Source organism: Schistocerca serialis, chromosome 4 (assembly GCF_023864345.2).
Source record: "Schistocerca serialis cubense isolate TAMUIC-IGC-003099 chromosome 4, iqSchSeri2.2, whole genome shotgun sequence".
Lineage (NCBI taxonomy): Eukaryota > Metazoa > Arthropoda > Insecta > Orthoptera > Acrididae > Schistocerca > Schistocerca serialis.
Window position 1 is genome coordinate 139,513,195 of NC_064641.1, and position 19,703 is coordinate 139,532,897.

General features: G+C 42.1%; 1 protein-coding gene across 1 annotated transcript in view; it reads left to right on the top strand.

Annotated features, from left to right (window-relative positions):
• Positions 1–19,703, top strand: part of LOC126474326 (sodium-dependent nutrient amino acid transporter 1-like) — a 188,682-nt gene that overhangs the window by 72,918 nt on the left and 96,061 nt on the right. Inside the window, exon 4 of the mRNA XM_050101793.1 lies at positions 8,841–8,966. Within this exon, the coding sequence (XP_049957750.1) occupies positions 8,850–8,966 (117 nt within the window). The 5' untranslated portion in view covers positions 8,841–8,849. The remainder of the gene's footprint in view (positions 1–8,840; positions 8,967–19,703) is intronic.

The following is a 19,703-nucleotide window of genomic DNA, read 5'->3' on the forward strand; positions in this document are numbered from 1 at the left end:
TCCTGTCACAAAATCTATTTCACTTACCATTCTTCAACGAGAGGGTAGTGCACTTCTTATCAACTACAGGGGCATATTCGACTCTTCTGTGTTGAGTATTTTAGACAACTCGGGGCCTCACTTTCTTCTAAATAAACCAGTCACACTCTGGGCACGAACAAGGCACATAATGGGATTCTGGAATTGCTAACTTACAAAATCGTGTATCATGACTGCAGGGAATCTTATGTAATGGGAGTGTTGCTATAATGCAACATATATGGAATCCAGGGCTGTGGTGGGTCTTTACATACTGGGGTCAGAAATATAAAATACAAGTGCATATTGTACAAAACAAATGTCATAAATTATAAAAATACATGGATGATATAACATATAGGATATAGCAAGAGCTTTGCTGCACGCAGCAAAATGACTGAAATGTTTAAACATAACACAAAATCATAATACAAGGTATTGGGTAACAATTATTAAACAGCTTGCAACTGGCACGCATAGTGGGTTGGACATTGCTCAACACCTCTAATCATACAAAATGCACATAGTACTGAGCCTTTTGGTATATCTCGGGGTGGGGAAGAGGAGGTTAGGCACCATTTACTGGTGGGGTGTACTTGTTATAGTGTTCTGGTGGTGTATCATGTTTTAATGATAGGACGGACTTACCTATAAAATATATATATATATATATATTTATTTATTTATTTAATTTTTTGATTCTCTTGGCTCTTGTGCTCTCCCCTAAAACCTGTAAAGCTATCGAGAGTGTAAAGGGGACAATTTGATAGTCGATTTCCATAATAAATCTTATGTTCGAGGTGTGGGGTATAGTGAATAGGTACGGAATATTTAATTCGTGGTATTAATACTTAAATTTGTTTGTTTGGGGGTTCTCTCATTGGTGGAGATGCACGTATGGTAAGAGTTTTTAGGGTGCCGCTAAAACTGGTTGGTAAAACAATTTATCAAACTCAGTACATGGTGTAGCAGGTAGCATTATGAAACTGGCGAGAGACACAGGCAGACGTGCTGTGGCAGAGGCAGGTGTCCAGTTAGCGCTGAGATAGCGGGACAGCAGCGCTAAGCGTGTAGCACTGAGATAGCAGCAGGGCAGCATATGTAGCATGCCATGCGTGTTTGCAGTGAGCGACTCCTTGGAGCGTTTTAATAAACCATGTATAAAATGCAGTTCACGGAAATTAATAATACTAGGGTGGGATTAGTGACTGTTGTAATAGTATTCTGATTCCTTTCTCAAACAAATCGATGTAAATGGGTTGCTTGGGTAAAATTGCTATAGCTCATGTATAAAGAAATTTTTGAAAATTTTCTTTCTTCGCCCCCTTCCCCATGGTGGCAAAAGTGAATAGGCTGTGATGGATACATAATGGTGAAACCATTTTTAAAAAATTGGAAAGGTGGCAGGTAGTCGGTTCTTAAGATGCATCAGACTAGACGGAAGGTGGTATAGTGGTACTATACTTCGGAGGAGGCACGTAAATGCAGAGCGCCACCAAACGAAATGTTGGTGCATGGGAAGACACCCCATAACGGCGCGCTTCGTTATTGCGATGCTTTTCTGCTTTGCGTTCCATCAGATGGAGGTCGCTTGCTTCTAAACTCCCCTTGGAGTTATAGTCTGGTTAGCAGACATATTAAAGGCATAGGTGTGCAAATAAATTTACAGGTCGGGTCTCAAGTTGTTGAAGTTACCTGGGTACTGAGACGGAAGGATGGAGGAAATCATGTTTGCAATAGGTGTTACATAAGAAGATGGTACTGTTCTGTATTAAGTTGCAATTCATTGGTTGCTAGTGAAGATAGCATGTTCTAACGTGCGTAAGGTCCCTTTAACAGCAGCAGGCAGGTGCGCAGTTGGTGCGCAGAGGGAGGGGAAGGGGGGGGATCAGGCGGTGACATCAGGTGCGACTAGTGGGACGGTGTGGGTTGGGGAGGGATGGGGAAGTAGCAGTAGTGTCAGGTGTTAGAAGTGACTCTGCCTCTCACATTATGGTTGCCGCACGTGCGACTCCTCGTTGACAGGTCCACCTGATTCTGACAGGCGGAGCGCATGTGTTTACAACTTCATAGTACCAACGAGTGACAACACTTACCTTCTGAGTTAACCTGAAAAAGAAAGGGCGTCCATGAGGGATGGTAGGGGAAGTTTAGAGTGTCACTGTTGTGTGTGCAGGCCATGTGGTGGCCCTTCTCAGTTAGTACTGTGTTATTAATTATCACTCTGGGCACTCAGATGGGAAAATTGCTTAATGAAACATGGTGCCATTTCAGGGAGAAAGTCTTTGGAACAAAAAGGTAGAGACTTAATGCAATCATTACTCCATACAATATCCTAATACGGATCCATAGCTTCTCCACATGATACTCTTATTTAGAATTAAATGTATTGGTATTGAAAATAGAGCTGTTGTCCGCCTACTAGACGTATTACAACACATAAATAACGTAATAAAAATACTGGTTAAAACTAGGGATTAATTAGGCTGGGTGGGTAAATTCTGATAAACTCTTTCAGAGAGGGAGGCTAGGGTGACATCTTCATTTGCAAAGGACAGTAATAAGGTGGTTGCTTCAGCCTCGTTACTTCCCCAGGACTGGGAATTTCCTAAGTAAGAAGAAGTACCTGGATGTTTAGTCCCTTGATCTAGGGGCATATGGGTGTTTAGATCTCAAAGTGTACCTAGGGCGATCTGGGGGTGGGGCAGAACCTGCTGAATGTCCAGCGCTCGTCTCAGAAGGTGGTGGGAGAGGCATAGGTCCTGAATAGGGTTTTAGTATAATCGAAATGGATGACCACCTTGCGGTCAGACAGTTGTAATTCTGCATTGACGGGGCAACTGAGCCGAATGATTGAATATGTTCCGTCATACAGAGGGGTGAGTTTCTTCACTCTTCCTTTCTTTATACTAAGTTTTTTTAGCAAAACCAAATCGGGAGGTTTATAGGGGGGGGGGGGGGGGGGGGGAGAATGGCATTTCGTATTACCATCTGTTTCCTGGTTGCTTTGCGGTTGTTCCCTTGCACCTTCTTCCAAATGGCCTTAAGGTGGTGGGCTAGCCCCTTAACAGCTGTGTGGTCGATGCCTGGAGGTAATTTATCGATCTCAAAGGGAGATTCCATAGGGCAGCCGAACACTATCTCATAAGGGGTATGCTCAGTTGCTTCGTGGAAACAGCTGATATATGCACTTGCCACGTACAGAATGTATCTTTGCCAGTCACTGTTGACTGAGCTGATGTAATGGGAAAGCATTTGTTCCTCAGTGCAGTGGACAAGCTCAATGCGGCCATTTGCCTGGGTATGAAAAAGGGTGGTTCTCCATTTCCTAATTCTCAGAAATTTGCAAACTTGAACAAATAAATCAGACATAAAATTGGTTCCTTGATTTGTGATAATGGCTTCCGGGCTTCTGAAAGGAAGGACAAGATGATCCACAAAAGCTCGTGCTACTGTTTCAGCTGACATGTCAGTGATGGGTACCAAAATAAGGTATCAGGAAAAGTTTTCAATAATAGATAGGATATATTTACTTCCTTGTGTACTTACGGGAAGTGGCCCGACTAGGTCCAAAGCCATGAAATGGAAGGGTTTTGATGCCTTAGGAAGGGATTCTAAGGGAATTTTGATAGGTGGGGTGGTGCTCTTTGTGCACATGGTAGGCAGTTTTTTATATGCTTAGCAACATCTCACCATCTTTTGTCCCACCAGTACTTTGTGGAAATGCGGGCTTTTGTGGCTCTTCGTCCACTATGGTAAGCTTGAATGCTGTCGTGGCACTGGGCAATAATTCTGGATTGTAGATTTTCAGGTATTACTGTATGTTTACCTTGGGGGGTATTGTGGTATAGAATTCCGTCTTTTGTAACAAAATCCGGATGGGAGTGATACTGGTGACATTTTGCTTCATTTTCCTGTGAGTCTTTTAATTCATCAATTGACACATCGTCAGTTTGAGCTACTCTCACTTTTCTACTAAGGGCGTCAGCATTCTGGTGCAATTTTCCAGCTTTGTGTTGTACTTGGTAATCATACTCAACTTCAGGGCCCAGTGGGTGAGACGGCTGCTAGGGTCTTTTAAACTTAATAGCCACTGAAGTGCTGCTTGATCTGTTACTGTTGTTAACTTTCTCCCATAAAGATAGCATCTAAAATAGTTGACTCCAAACATTAATGCCAGCATTTCTTTTTCCGTAGTACTGTAATTAATTTCCGCCGGGTTCAGGTGATGGGATGCGTAACCAATTGGTCTTTCCTCATCATCAACAATTTGACTCAGAATAGCCCCAACAATCTGACATATCACAGGAGAGAGTGAATGGTTTTTCAAAATCGGGATAGATCAGTAAGGGGGAACTAGTCAGAACATCTCTGATATGCTGCACAGCAGCTGCACACTCGGGGGTCCAATGACAAGGTACATCTTTTTTCAACAGGTGGGTAAGGGGTTTGGCTACTGTGGCATAGTCCTTTACAAAATGCCAATAATAGTTGCTGAGTCCCAGAAAGCTTTGCAATTCTTTTGCATTTTTAGGTGAAGGGAATGTTCTAATTGCTTCAATTAGATGGGAATCAAACTTTACTCCATCACCACTAATAATATGCCCTAGATACTGTACTTGTCTCTCAGAAGAGGAATGTTTTTCTATTTTCAAACTTAAATTGGCACTTCTTAGTCTAGATAAAACATTTCTTAACCTGGTAACTTGCTCATCTATGGTTCTGGAAAAGACAATGATATCATCTAGATAAACTAGGCACATTGTAGGTTTCAGTCCTCTTAACAGTAAGTTGGCAAAGTATTGGAAAGTGGCTGGCGCATTGCACAGCCTGAATGGCACTCTCAAAAATTCATATGACTGGAGGGAACTAAAAATGCTGTTTTCCACCTGTCCTGTGGTGCAACCAGTATTTGATGGTACACACTCTTCATATCAAGGTTAGTGAAGTATTTGCAATTTCCTAACTTGTTCAGTGTTTCGTAGATATGTGGGAGAGGGTAAGTATCAGGAGTGGTTACCTTATTTACTGCTACCATATGAACACAAAGACAGTATGTCTTCTCTCCATTGATTAATTTATCTGGGACGACTATGATTGGGGATGACCAGGGGCTGGCGGAGGGTTGTATTATCCCTGCCTCTAGCTGCTGTTGGATAGTTTCCTCCACAACAGGCTGGAGGTGATACGGTGTTCTATATGGTTTCTGCACAATGGGCCTTGCATCTCCAGTGGAAATTTCATGGTAAACAAGGTCAGTAGAAGACAAATAATGCCTTTCCTCGAATAACCAGGAGTGTTCTTCCAAGACAGAGTACAATTTGCTTTGGTCGGCCACAGGCAGATGAGCTAACTTATTCTTAAATTTGTCTCTGAGCAGAGTAATATGGCATATGCTGTGTTCTGGAAGCCGTTGTTTTGATTAGGTTTCACCTTCTCTTGTCCAGAGTGGTTTTCTTCGATCTCATGGCCGCTTGCTATAATGGTGCCACTAGGAATTTCTACCTTTTTCGTTCCGAAATTGTCCAAACAGATGGGAACATAAAATTTCTTTCCCTGCACTTCCGCTGTCATTAAACCATGTTTAACATGTACCTGTAATCTGTCGAGGACATCGTTTTGATGGAGAGGGTCCACCAATATGGCTGTTCTCGGCAGTTTGCAGGGATTGACCCCAAGCCAGAGAATGCGTCCCATGCAACTGCTGATTCTAACAGAGGTAGTTGTACATAACGCCAACATTTGCGTGGAAGGAACCTGTGGAAGCAGCCGGGTTTCACAAGTACCCTACGGCGGAATGATGTGGGGACCGCCAAAACCGTGGGTTTCCTCACCGAGACGGACAGTTTGCATTCTGTAATCTACTATACTCTGATAGTGGTGGAGGAAATCATTCCCCAGGATGATGTTAAAATCTCGCCTTTGTTTTCAAATTACATCCATGTCAAAAGGATAGTGGCAAGCTCCGATTTTCAGTTTAACTTGGCAATACCCAGTGGGTACGATTATCTCTTCGCTCAGACCATTAATGTGGTGACGGGGTGGTTTTAACACTCATCTATCCCCATGACCTACGAGTACTACACTGGTTTGCGCTCCCATGTCCATAAGCACTCTTACATTTTTTCCTCGAACTTTGCCATTGAGGAAGATACTCGTCGCCTCATTTACGACACTGCGGCAGATTGGGTGCGTGAATTTTACTGGGGACACAGTCGGGCAGCATGACTCACCTTCCCAACCATTTTCTGGCTGATTTTGGGTTTATGGTGAATTGATGGTGAATTTTTCCCTCTGCTGGTTGTGCAAGGGCCCCCGTTTCCTTGATTCTGCAGGCAGTTCTTACTCATATGTCCTATGGTTCCAAACTGAGAACAATAAGGTTTGTGGCAACATGGCCTGCCTTTCAGCAGCGTTGGAATCCCTGCTCATATTTAAAAATTGGATGTGGATGTTCGTTCAGACACACTGAACTGGCAATAAAATGCACTAACTCCTATCACAACATTGCACATCGTGTGGCATAATGCAACGAGGCGGTTGATGCTATTTTTACCTCTCCTCCAATATACAGGTTGATTCCACGTATAAGTACATCAATCAAGCGAGCTTCTGCCTGCTCAATTAACACCTCGTTACGGACGGGATCCAAACCCAGCATGTAAGTATGGGAAGCCACAGCGCGGATTCAATCAGCAAATGCCTCTACATCCTCCCCTTGTTTCTGGCGAAGGGTGGACAACTTGTCCCTGTAAGAGCAGGCGTCACACCTGTCCGAATATCTCTCTTTCAACCCAGCCTCTAACGTGGCAAAAGAGGTGGTCTCCCTAAGGGCAGGAACTGACTTGATATATGAACGGGGCGTCACCTGACAATTTAAGGCAGAGTACAATTAAAAGGAAATCGTTTGGCCAAGCGCAGGCGCGGCCTACATCTCTGACAGTTTGTAGAAAGGAATTTATTTGTTCATTAGGTTTCCCAGAAAACAATGTGATGAAGTTGACTGCAGGCAAATTGTTAGCCAAAGTTGCAATGGGTGGTTGGGGTACTGTGCTACTTAAGGTGCTTGCCCGCCATTTGCGGCGCAGCAGGGTGTGTTTCTGAGGCACTTAGATTGGCAGACTGTGCTTGAGCCAACTTTTGGCATTCTTCTGTCAATTCTATCTTTTGTAACAATAACTTATCTATTTCTGCTTGAAGGGCAGCTACTGGTTCTGGTTTTTCCGTAGGTGGGGAGTTCCCTTCGCCAGTGGCGGTACTATGTGTTTGAGGCATGGTTACAATTTTAGGACACCTAGTGCTCGCTGAAAACTTTTACAATTTTAGCATGAAAAAAAAGGCCTACACTTGGCAAGATGACAGCATAGCTGGCAGCAAGGAAATGGCGATGAGGAGAAAGTGAGCGATGGACTTACAAAAGCTGCTGTTACGGTGGTAGTGAGTCGTCGATGGCTGCATCTCATTGGACAACGGCGGCAGGAAACAGCAGTGGAGATGATGTCGACGGCTGTGCGACGTGCCCCAGCTAGTTGGCCAGAACACCCACGTTTCCTGGATGGCGGCGTGTGGCTAGAACATGCCACCGCACTACATCGGCATGACGTGGAAGGCGGCCACCCGCGGCACGGCGTACCATTGGATTGTCTGGGAACGACAGTGGCAGCAGCTGGCTGTATGGTGCGATGAAGTGCTTGGCCATGTAAGTGGCCTGGCGTTAGCTGCGGCAACTGCTAGAAACACCAAAACAGCGGAAGGCTGTGTGGTGAACCACGAATGCGTGCGCTTGTTATTGCACATAGCATCTCGCACGTCAGGCACGAAGTACTGCTGGCAGCTTCATCAGGTACGGCATGTTAAACTTCAGTTAGGTCAATAAGACGGGCCTAATGGTGAGCAATCCCACTTCTGGTCACCATATGTTAAACTGTCAGGATTGGTGAGGAATGGAAAGCAGTGGGCATCCGTTGAGATGAAGAAGTCAAACATGTTTTAAGTGCCTGGTTGTTTTATGCCATACGAAGGAAAGGCAGGCCTAGAGAAGCCACTGAAACTGAATGGGCTGCTGCCCAAGAGAGCAGGAGAGAAGAGCGCCTGGTCAAGTCGGAAGCTGCAAGCAGAAGAGAGAGGACGGCGCATCTGCTCCCGGCGACTGGCCGCGGTTCCACCCCCGTGTGACCACCTCCAACCCTCCCTATTGGACAGCCAAGTTGTAGACAGCGCAGTTCGGTAGCGTTTCCTCATCAACAACACATGAGTTTAGCTGCTAATGTTTCAACACGTGAGTTTCAAAGTGGTTCTGTCCAGTTTTGTGCAATGTCACTGATATGCTGCAACTAGCTGCCAGGCAGCAGGCACTGGTGAACATCAAGTGAAAAATAAAAATAAAATTTTACACTATTAAATCCATTCAGTAATTGTCCCCACTGTACAACATGTTATATAAATGGTAATATGAAAGATATCTCAGAATTTGCAAATATATTTGGGACTGGAGAAAAAATCCAGATACTGTGTCATAGTGGGATCTAGAGAACAAGACAGGTTGATGGTTGAATGAATGAACTGAAAAGCTATTTCAGTTAACAATTATCAGTAGAATATATGTTGAATGATAACACAGATGCCACAATTATACTTCGAAAGCTGGGAGATTAGTATGTGCTGGATAACATCAGGTCCTGTTGAGTTATATTTTACCAGTTATGTACCTCTGTAATTTGTTAAACACTTTCATAGCTCATACATAAGTAATTTTCAATTAAATATATATGTATATAGAATACTCATGAACTAAATATTTGTGTGCATTTTCTGTATTCCAGGTAACGTATATGACAGCATTCGTGCAGTGCATTTTAAGTTACTACAGTGCATGGCATTTTCAGAAATATATACTCCCCATGTGTTCACTTCTGGGCTTTCTAGCGACACTACCACTGATCACAGAGGTAAAACAGAACTTCATAATATGACAATATGATTGCTTAATTTTGCTTTTTGAAGAGTATGACACCCACAACAGTACAGTTTTCACATATTTTGTTCAGTGTGATTTTGCTAAGTGGGGAAAACCTGCAGGAGATGATCCCTGAGAGCATAAAGAGTGAAAAAGATCATAGGGACATTGAAAGAGGACATAAAAGATCTTTGGCAGTGTCGGTGTCAATGATTGGAAGTAGACATGAGAACATGTCAGGTAAGTGGGAATGTTCTGTCTGTACTTGTGTATTAGTGGTCTGGTGGCAGAGAACCATCAATGCTAGTTCATACTCAATATGTGGGTGGGGACTATTGGAAATTGCATTGTGGGACCAGTCATCATTTCACAGTGTCACACAGGCCACAGGCAAGGCATATCTGCACCTCCTGCATGTGAACCTGCCTCCCCTGCTGAAAGAGGTGCTTTTGTTAGTACAAAGCACAACATGGCTACTACGTGATAGTACTCCAGCTCATTTCTGCATTGCCACTTGAAAGCATCTCGACAACATCTATCCCAACCACATATTGAGGTTGGGCAGGTGCTGATGGTTCCTTGCTAACACACCACTAAAACGCTAGTACAGGCAGAACATTCCATCTTTCCTGAGGTGTTCTTATGTGTGCTTTCAATCATTGAAACCAACACTGCCAGAACCTTTTATCTCCACCTGCAAATGGATGTAGCTCCCATGGAGCACATTTCCAGCCATATGTTCCTATGGTCTTTTTTTGCTCTTTATTCTCTCAAGATTATTTCTTGCAGTTTGTCACCATTTATCAAAATCAACCTGTATAGAAAATGTTAACTGATCAGAAAAAAATGAAACTGGAGAAGAATGTTGAAATTTGTTAGTGACAGAAAAGGTTTTCTGGGTGAATGAATGGTAGAATAAGATTTGTTTAAATAAGAACTTTTCATATACAACAATACTTTGTATTAAATTACACTGGCTACATTGCCTAGATGTGGAATTCTATTCCAGTGTCAATGCATTTATGAAAGAACTTAATTATTCTGAAAGTAACTGAATGTGACTGTTGCTAACACATCTTCATCATTGGCTGTAGGGAGACTTCACTTATTTATATGTATTTTTTATCTACTTTGTCAGGTAGTTAATAAAGGAATATGTCAACAATAACAAAGAAATCTGAAATTGGTAGTGATTGCAATTAGCACAATTTTTAGGTAAACTAATTACACTTATGAATTCTAAATAACCAAAAGACTATAATAGGTACCAAAGTCATATTTGAGATTTTTGTGTACTGTGCACATGCCATACAGGTGAGCATATCAAAGAACTACCTAGAACAGATGGTTAGCAACCCCACTCATGGTGGATATTAATATATTGGATAGCATAACAACAAACAGACCTGACCTCTTTCAGGATCAAAACTGGTATCGGTGACCATGATGCAGTTGTAGCAACAATGATTACCGAAGTAAAAAGGATATCTAAAACAAGCAGATAAACTAGATAAAAAATCAATATTTCAGCACAGGGCAAGAGCATTTAGAGGAACTGTGGCTCAAGTTTGAAAGAATAGTTGACCTTGCACTGGTTATGTACCCAGTAGAACAGTTCATAATGGGAGGGACCCTCCACAGTATATGTCCTCTATAAAGAAACTCCTAAAGAAACAGAGATTACTGCATAATAGGTGTAAAACAAAGTGTAGGGCCATACACGGAGAGATGCTGACTGAAATGCCCTTGGCTGTTAAGAGAGCAATGCAGATGCCTTCAATGACTATCATAGCAAAATCTTGTCAAATGATATTTCAGAAAACCCAAAGAAATTCTGGTCTTACATAAAGGCTGTTAGAGGCACCGAAGTTAGTGTCTGTCCTTAGCAAATGATACAGAGACTAAAGTTGAGAGTAGCAAAGTAAAAACAGAAATTCCTAACTTGGTTTTTAATGTTCCTTTACAAAGGAAAACCTAGGAGGATTGCCCCAATTTAATCCTCTTACCACCTTAGATGAATGAGATAAGTATCAGTGTCAGTGGTGTTGAGAAACAGCTGAAATCATTAATATTCCACAAAGCTCCAGGGCCAATGAAATCCCTATTCAGATTCTATGTTGAACTTGTGGCTGATTTAGGCTAACTCTTGTAACTATAATCTATCATAGATCCTTTGAAAGAAAAGCTGTGCCCAGTTCTTGGAAAAAAGGTGCAGGTCACACCTGTGTACAAAAAAGGTAGTAGAAGTGATTCATAAAACTGCTGGCCATTATCCTTGACATCAATTTATTGTAGAACCTTAGAACATATACTAAGCTTAACATAATGAGGTATTTTGGTTAATAGGTAGGGGTACGTGGTTCAGGTGGAGTGAGTAGGTCTATGGAAGCTGTTGTGAGGCCTTGTGAGGGACCTTGGATTTTTAGGATTTTCTGCAGCTCAGTCTGGATGGAGGGAGTGGGATCCTGGGTAACACGGAGAGTTGAGGTAGTCCTTTTACCACATACTCCACACGGTCAAGAACTACAGTTGTGGAGCCTTTATCCGCCGGGAGGATGATAATAGAGCGGTCTGTTTTCAGCTTCTTAATGGCACGGGATTCAGCTGGGGTGATTTTGGGGGTTGTCGGGATGTTCTTCAAGAAGGACTGGGAGGCAACACTTGACGTGAGGAATTCCTGAAATGTCTGTAAGGGATGGTTTTGGGGGAGGGGAGGAGGATCCCTTTGAGAAGGCGGTCAGAACTGTTCTAGACAGGGTTCAACACTGGGTCTAGTATTTGGGGGCTGTGTTTGGGTGGTGAAGTGATATTTCCAGTTGAGGTTCCGGGAGAATGAGAGGAGATCTTTAACCAGGGCACTGTGGTTGAATTTAGGCGTGGGGCTAAAGGTTAAGCCTTTTGATAGAACAGATGTCTCTGGAGGAGAGAGGATGAGAGGTTTAGAACTGAATTGGGACTGGTGATATGTGGCATTTGACTGTGTTTATAGTTGAGATTGGGTCTGTGTGGAGTATGTGCTGGGATTGGGAGACTGAGTAGGGTGGCTAGGCTAGGTTTTTTGGCTATGAGGGGGGTTTGTTGAAGGTGCTGTTGTGGTTGGTGTTTGTGAGGGATAGGGAGAGCGACTTCACTTCTTAGATGTTGCACTAGCACAGTGGATAGTTTTTTCAGGTGGTGTGTGGCATGGAACTCAAGTTTACAGCTGGCTTCTAGGATGATGTTCCTGAGTGTGTTCTCCAAGCAGGGGTTTGAGAGGCGGAGGACTTTGAAGAACCTAGAAAACCGTAGAAAATAGACTAAGGAAAGGCAAACCTATGTTGATAGCATTTGTAGACTTAGAGAAAGCTTTTGACAATGTTGAGTGGAATACTCTCTTTCAAATTCTGAAGGTGGCAGGGGTAAATTACAGGGAGCAAAAGACTATTTACAATTTGTACAGAAACCAGATGGCAGTTATAAGAGTCGAGGGGCATGAAAGGGAAGTAGTGGTTGGGAAGGGAGTGAGACAGGGTTGTAGCCTATCCCCAATGTTATTCAATCTGTATATTGAGTAAGCAGTAAAGGAAACAAAAGAAAAATTCAGAGTAGGAATTAAAATCCATGGAGAAGAAATAAAAACTTTGAGGTTTGCCGATGACATTGTAATTCTGTCAGACACAGTGAAGGGCCTGGAAGAGCACCTGTATGGAAGGGACAGTGTCTTGAAAGGAGGATATAAGATGAACATCAACAAAAGCAAAACTAGGAGAATTGAATGTAGTCGAATTAAATCGGGTGATGCTGAGGGTATTAGATTAGGAAATAAGACACTTGAAGTAGTAAATGAGCTTTGCTATTTGGGGAGCAAAATAACTGATGATGGTCGAAGTAGAGAGGATATAAAATGTAGACTGGCAATGGCAAGGAAAGCGTTTCTGAAGAAGAGAAATTTGTTTACATCGAGTATAGATTTCAGTGTCAGGAAGTTGTTTCTGGAAGTATTTGTGTAGAGTGTAGCCATGTATGGAAGTGAAACGTGGACGATAAATAGTTTAGACAAGAAGAGAACAGAAGATTTCGAAATGTGGTGCTACAGAAGAATTCTGAAGATTAGATGGGTAGATCACATAACTAATGAGGAGGTATTGAACAGAATTTGGGAGAAGAGAAATTTGTGGCAAAACTTGACTAGAAGAAGGGATCGGTTGGTATGATATATTCTGAGGCATCAAGGGATCACCAATTTAGTTCAAATGGTTCAAATGGCTCTGAGCACTATGGGACTTAACTTCTGAGGTCATCAGTCCCCTAGACTTAGAACTACCTAAACCTAACTGACCTAAGGACATCACACACATCCATGCCTGAGGCAGGATTCAAACCTGCGACCGTAGCGGTCGCGCGGTTCCAGACTGTAGTGCCTAGAACTGCTCTGCCACTCCGGCCGGCACCAACTTAGTATTGGAGGACAGTATTGGAGGGTAAAAATCATAGAGGAAGACCAAGAGATGAATACGCTAAACATATTCAGAAGGATGTAGGTTGCAGTAGGTACTGGGAGATGAAGAAGCTTGCACAGGATAGAGTAGCGTGGAGAGCTGCATCAAACCAGTCTCTGGACTGAAGACCACAACAACAACAACCATCAATTCAGCAGGCATGAATTTGGTTGAGGCATGAAGGAAGTTGTTCATAATTTCCTCAAATTATTTAAGACACCACAAGGAACAATACAGAACCTATGACAGTATGTCCTATGTGGCATAACATCAAGATGACACACACATTCTTTGATGATTCTGGGTCTATCTTTAAAAAGAGAGAGAGAGAGATAATAGAATGCTTGATAATTGCCACTTCTCTTTATCAGTGAGGTGCATAGGTTCCTTCAGTTTCTCAATTACTTGATCTGAAAATGAAAATGTAGATACTTTCACTGCGTTCAGGTAAAGCATTTTTTGGCAGTTATTATTTGTGACGATCAAGCTCATGCAGGCCGACCGGCAGTACTGCTCATGTACTCCTTCTTTCCACATTAAGTCAACTTCCACTAAAGTACCGTTAATCCAAAATTTCACTTTCCCCGTTGAGAAGTCGATGCTTCTTTTCCTCTCTTGTATGCTACTAACGCCCAGGATACAATCCATGATCAAATTTTCAACAGTCAGGAATGTGCATGTGATTGCTGCATTTCCCAATTTCAATTTCTATTGTGTCTGCATCATGACACTTTTGAATCTTAAAGCTCCTGTAATTCTGCAGGTCTCCATTGGCAAATTTGGTAGTTTTGCTTTTCGCAATAGCTTTTAGAACAAAGTTCTCGATATCACACTAGCCGAATCTCCGTGTCTAATGTTACAGTGACTGGAATTCCTTTGATTCTAGCAAGGATTTCCAACACTGGCATGAAAGGATAAACCTTGTCACACTGATAAATATCTTCACACAATTCCTCCAATAATTCTTTCCCATTGTTGTACCGTAGCAATCGCAGTTGCTGGTTGCAGCCTCTATTCTAATCTCTGATGGCATCTCAGTGACTTGAGGCGGTCACGATTAGTTTGTTGGATACTCTCCACTGCCGCTATTTGCGATGTCTGTTACCTCTGTAATTATTGGTGTCTGCAGTGCCAATCTTCTGGCATAAACTGTGGCTGGTTCTGTTGTTGCTATCGTGGAAAAATATTGTTCCAAAACCGACTAGTTGCTGGTTATTAGGTTGGACTTGATTGTACCTCAGATCGCCTTTATTAAATTTGTTTCTGGCCGGTCAGAAGCCCCTCCATTTCCATTTCCACTGTTGTTCTTTCAACTATTGTTTGGACTACCATTTGGTATGTCACTTGGATTTGCTTTATCCATTTTGTTGCTTCTTTGTCCATTACTACCATTTCCACGACCATTTGGTGAGTGATAGACACCACTGTTCACTTTATTATACCTGTTATTCAATCCCGACGTGGACTTAAAGTCTTCTTGAATCAGGTCAGGCAAATTATAATACAGATAAAAATCCCTCCAAATTTTCATCTGACACATCAACGAGCTGATTTCAGACACTGACCAGAAATCTAGCTTTCAATATTCTCAGTATATCCTGTTGTGGTAATGGATCATCCCGGTAGTGACATTTATAAAGATATTTTTTAAAATACTTTCTTAATATCCATTGCTTGAATGAGAATTTTTCAGGGTAAAATACTTCTTGGTGCAGCCTTTTTTGAATTCCATAAAACCATTATTTTGCTAAGAATACCTGTTCAAATTCATCATAAGTCTGACAAGATTCACATGTGCCAGTCACCCATAGTTCACCTTCTCCTCGAATATAACTAGATCTATAGCTTATCTTCTGTGCATCAGTCCAGTTCCTCGGCAAAACTCCCCTGAAGCTTCACACAAATGCTATGGAATTTACCATCCTGTTATCGGGATTAAATATCTGAAATTGACGATACTTGAGAATTTTCTCTTCACTGTTAGGTGTAGAATACATGTACTGGCCCATAGCGGCTTCTTGTGGACTGTATGGGGGACTATAGTCTGGCAAATATACATTTGGATTTGCGAACTGGATATGTCACCAAAAGTTTGTTGTCATGGAGCTTGATATACCTTGCCATCACTATTCACCACCACTTGAAACTCTTCTAGCTTTCCTTTCATCATCTTAATTGATTTCTGTGGCTATGCAGAATTCCAGCAATCGTCAACTCTGAAAATTCTTAAAATAGTCAGAGGCACAATTGTATGCCATGGGGAAGCTATCTTGGGTATTATGATGTACTCACTCTGCAGCATGGGAACCAGTGTCCAAGTTGTGTATAAATTTTGACAAAAGTCCTGCAATTGATCTCTCAAAATAGAGCATAAACAGTCATGGTACAGGCTTTATTGATTTCCCAGGATACAAAATTCTCTGTGAGTTACAACACACCAAATAATGTTCCGTGTCAAAGACAAGGGAGAAATTAAAATAATCGAGGAGTTAAACGTACCTTTTCAATTCATGAAATTATATTTTTCCACAAGTGATCTTCATCGCTACATTTCAGGATTCATCATCCTCTTTTATGAGATGAAATGCTATCATAATTAATCAAATTACATTCTGTATTCAAAATGGCATCTTACAACAATGCCACTAATTATAGTTCTGCTGTGATCCTACTCTCGCCAATTGCTAAATCAGAAGTCAGTCAGTCCATAGTATCCATAATGTTCCACATTCTAGCCACAGAGTTTTTATATTAGGAGTCATGGATACTCTCTTTCTCTATCACAGTCATAATGAGTCTTTGATCCATATAGATCACTTGTGAAACTATGCATAAACGTTTGCACTAAAGAGAAAAAGTGACAGAAAAAGTATTATACTACAGTGCAAAAGCACCTGCATAGCCCCGTGAACAGGGCCAACTCTTATTGAGGGCCCTAGTCAGTGGTAACCACACCCGGGCAACCAAATCCAGAAATCCACAACTGTAGAAATGCTTTAGTTGTTGATTGTACCGCAAAATCTCGAAATGGTGCTGCCTTCATCCAGCTTGTCAACAGTCAGTCACAAAGAAACTATTTATAACCTTTTGAGTCTGGAAGGGGCCTGGCCAATTCTAAGACAATATGTTCTAGTCTGCCTATAGGGATGTCAAAATGGCATAGACCCAGTGTGGCATGACATCCAGTTTTGCTTTGTTGACATTCTTCACATGCTTGTGGCCGCTGTTTACAGCTACATTTTGCTTCCAGCCACACAAAACAAAATTATCCATTACTAATTTTGTTGAGGGTCATAGCTACAGGTGAGACAGTTAGTGCAAGCAGTCAAAGACATGTTTCCACATGGCCGAAGGCACCATTGAGCGGGCACTGTCCTGAGAAATGCTGCACCAAATCTGACGCTTCATACCAGGAAGCGAACAATATTCAAACTTGAGGCTGGTACTTTGTGTTGTGCGAAAGTTCTTGTATTTGTGGGTCTTGTTCCTGTGCCACTGCAAGCCCCTCATAATTTGTGCTCATGGACAATGCATTGATTTGTGACAGATAGTCGCCTACCATATTTCAGCACCCCTCATATGCTGTTGTGAAGTGACAGAGGTGGTAGAGATGTCAGAATTGTCAGCGAACAGTCACTGCCTGGGTTTCTTACTGCTTCTGCTAGAGGGCAGTGGTCTGTAAAGATGGTGAACTTGCCTGCTTTCTGTTTTGGCCGTAAAGTGGTGTACCACTTCATTTACTGTGAACAATTCACAATCGAATGCTAACCATTTTTGTTGCAAGTGCATGAGCTTCTGTGAAAGAAAACTGTAATGGTTGTTGCTTGTCATCTACAAATTTCTGCAGCAGTGCACCAGTGGCTGTATAACTCGCATGAGCTGTGATGTAGGTATGAGCATTGGGTACAGTGTGTGCTAATGTGACTGCCTGTCATGAGAATAGCTTCATGTCATCAAATGTGTGTTGCACTGCTCAGGTCCACTTCAGTGGCTGTTTCCAATTTTTTTCTCCTACAAGGGCATCAGTGAGTGGTGCTAGTTGTGTTGCTACTTGAGGTAAGTGACACCTGTTGGAGTCCACTCCCCCTAAAAGTCTCCTGAGCTCCTGGTAACTAGAAGATACAGATAGTGCCTGTAAAAGTTCTATTACATTCCTGTGTGTGGCAGATGCCTGCCTGATATACTAGGTGGGCTTGGGAAATAACTTCAGGCATTTTTATTCGTTTATTATGATGTCGTGCTGTTCTAGTGTATTAAAAACTGTGTGGAGGTGTTCCTCATGAAGCTGAGAAAACTAGGATGTCATCTGGGTAAGAAAAACAAAATGGAAATTGGAATAATAACTGGCAGTGAAGCACTGCCTGGTTTATGCGGCATTTCTTAGCCCATACAGCATTAAAAAAAACTCGTAGAATCCAAACAGGATAATGACAGCTGTTTCTGGCACTTCTCTTGCCACAGGAATTTGAAAATTACTCTGAAAATGGTGGCAACTGCCGGTATCTATCAGGTATTTCTCACACATTCAGAGCCCAATAATCCTCTTAAAATTGGTATGAACAGTCCTTTTTCTGTACTAAATGTACAGGTGAGGCTGTGCTATTTCTGCACACAGTTGCTCATCTGTCACAGTTTTACCTGCATGTAGTCAATCTGGTGCTGGGTGCCACACTTTAAAATGCACAGACAGTCCAGGTGTAATTTGTACACAATGCATATTATCATGTTTGGCTCCCTGCAGTAGACCATATCTGCATAGTGATTGTTTGGTACAAGTGCCACATGATGGGAACACTAGCACACTTTGAATACTGACCTGAAAATTCCGTGAGGGCCATGGCTGTTGCTCTCAGCATGGTGTGCTGGATGCCGCTCTTGAAGAGGCCATATGATGTAGCTGTTGATGCTGAAGTGTGTAGTGCTACTACTGTTCGCATTGTAATGCCATGAGATGTGCTTGTGTAATTCTTCTCCTGCTGTCTCTATTGAAGTTTTAAGTGCTGCATTTTCCTCTGATAGTTGATCTCTATCACACTCAAGTGCTTCGTATCTCGTGATCACGCCTGATAGAAAGTAGTTCAGTTTGCCTGTAGGAGGAAAAGTTTGTAGATTCAATGTGAGTTCTTCTGTTAAATCAGCATATCCATGTAAAATTTCACCTGAAGTGATTTTCATAGGTACTTTTGCCACTAGGTTTGGCACAAGGTGAAAGTGGTGACAGAAATCCTTTCCTAAGATTCATTCACACATGTCTGCTATTATGAATTGCTGCGTTCTTTTTGTCACCATCCTATATCTATCATTAATTTGAAAGTTCCGGTTTGTTGCACTGGTGGGTCATTAGCTGCTCCCTTTAGGTGTGCAAAGATTGTGTTGTAAATGGTGGTGCTCTGCCTGGGATGGCACTGACTGCCAGTCCCATATCCACCAAGAACTGCTTCTCTGACAAATGATCAAAGACTTGGGGTCAGATGTCAGGTGCACGTATAGCCCAACTGGTGTGGCATTTCTTCTTGTTGTATAGGTGTCTTGATTTTATTGAGTGGTCCAGTGTACCTACCATGGATCACCATCAGTGTTTAAGAACCCACAACGAGTTGAGCAGTTGCGTGCTCTGCTGCTGAAGTGTCTGTGAAACCAGTAAAGATGTGGATACAACACGCACTATTACTGTTTACAGTGGGAGGTGGGTTGCATGTATCTTGCTGGCTCAGTTGGTACTGGCTTCCACAGTGGGGTGGCTCATTTGAAATCGAAGGATTTGTTGTATCTTGCAACTGCTTCTTGTTAATTTTGCTGGATTGAATCAATAATGTGCCTGAGTGTCCATCATAAAAAAGCAGATGCAGTGCATGACTAAAGCCTTGTTGCTGTAATACATCATGATTGTATGATATAAAATCACTGAGTAAGTCTTGTTTTGGATATTGTTCCACTAATACCACTGACAGTGTTGGTCACATACCATATCGACATTGCACTTTCATGTCAAACAATGGAAAATCCAGGATAGAATGTAACAATATTATGAAAAGGAAAGTTGCTACTCACCATACAGCAGAGATACTGAGTTGGATAGGCACAATAAAAAGACTGTCACAAATTAGCTTTCAGCCAGTATGGCCTTCACCAAAAATAGAGCATGTCACCAATCTCTTTACCACATTGAAATCTTATCAAAATCTGACTGAGTATTTATTCAGAGTCTTTCAGATAGCGTTTCATTATGGATAACTACATCATCCTCAAAA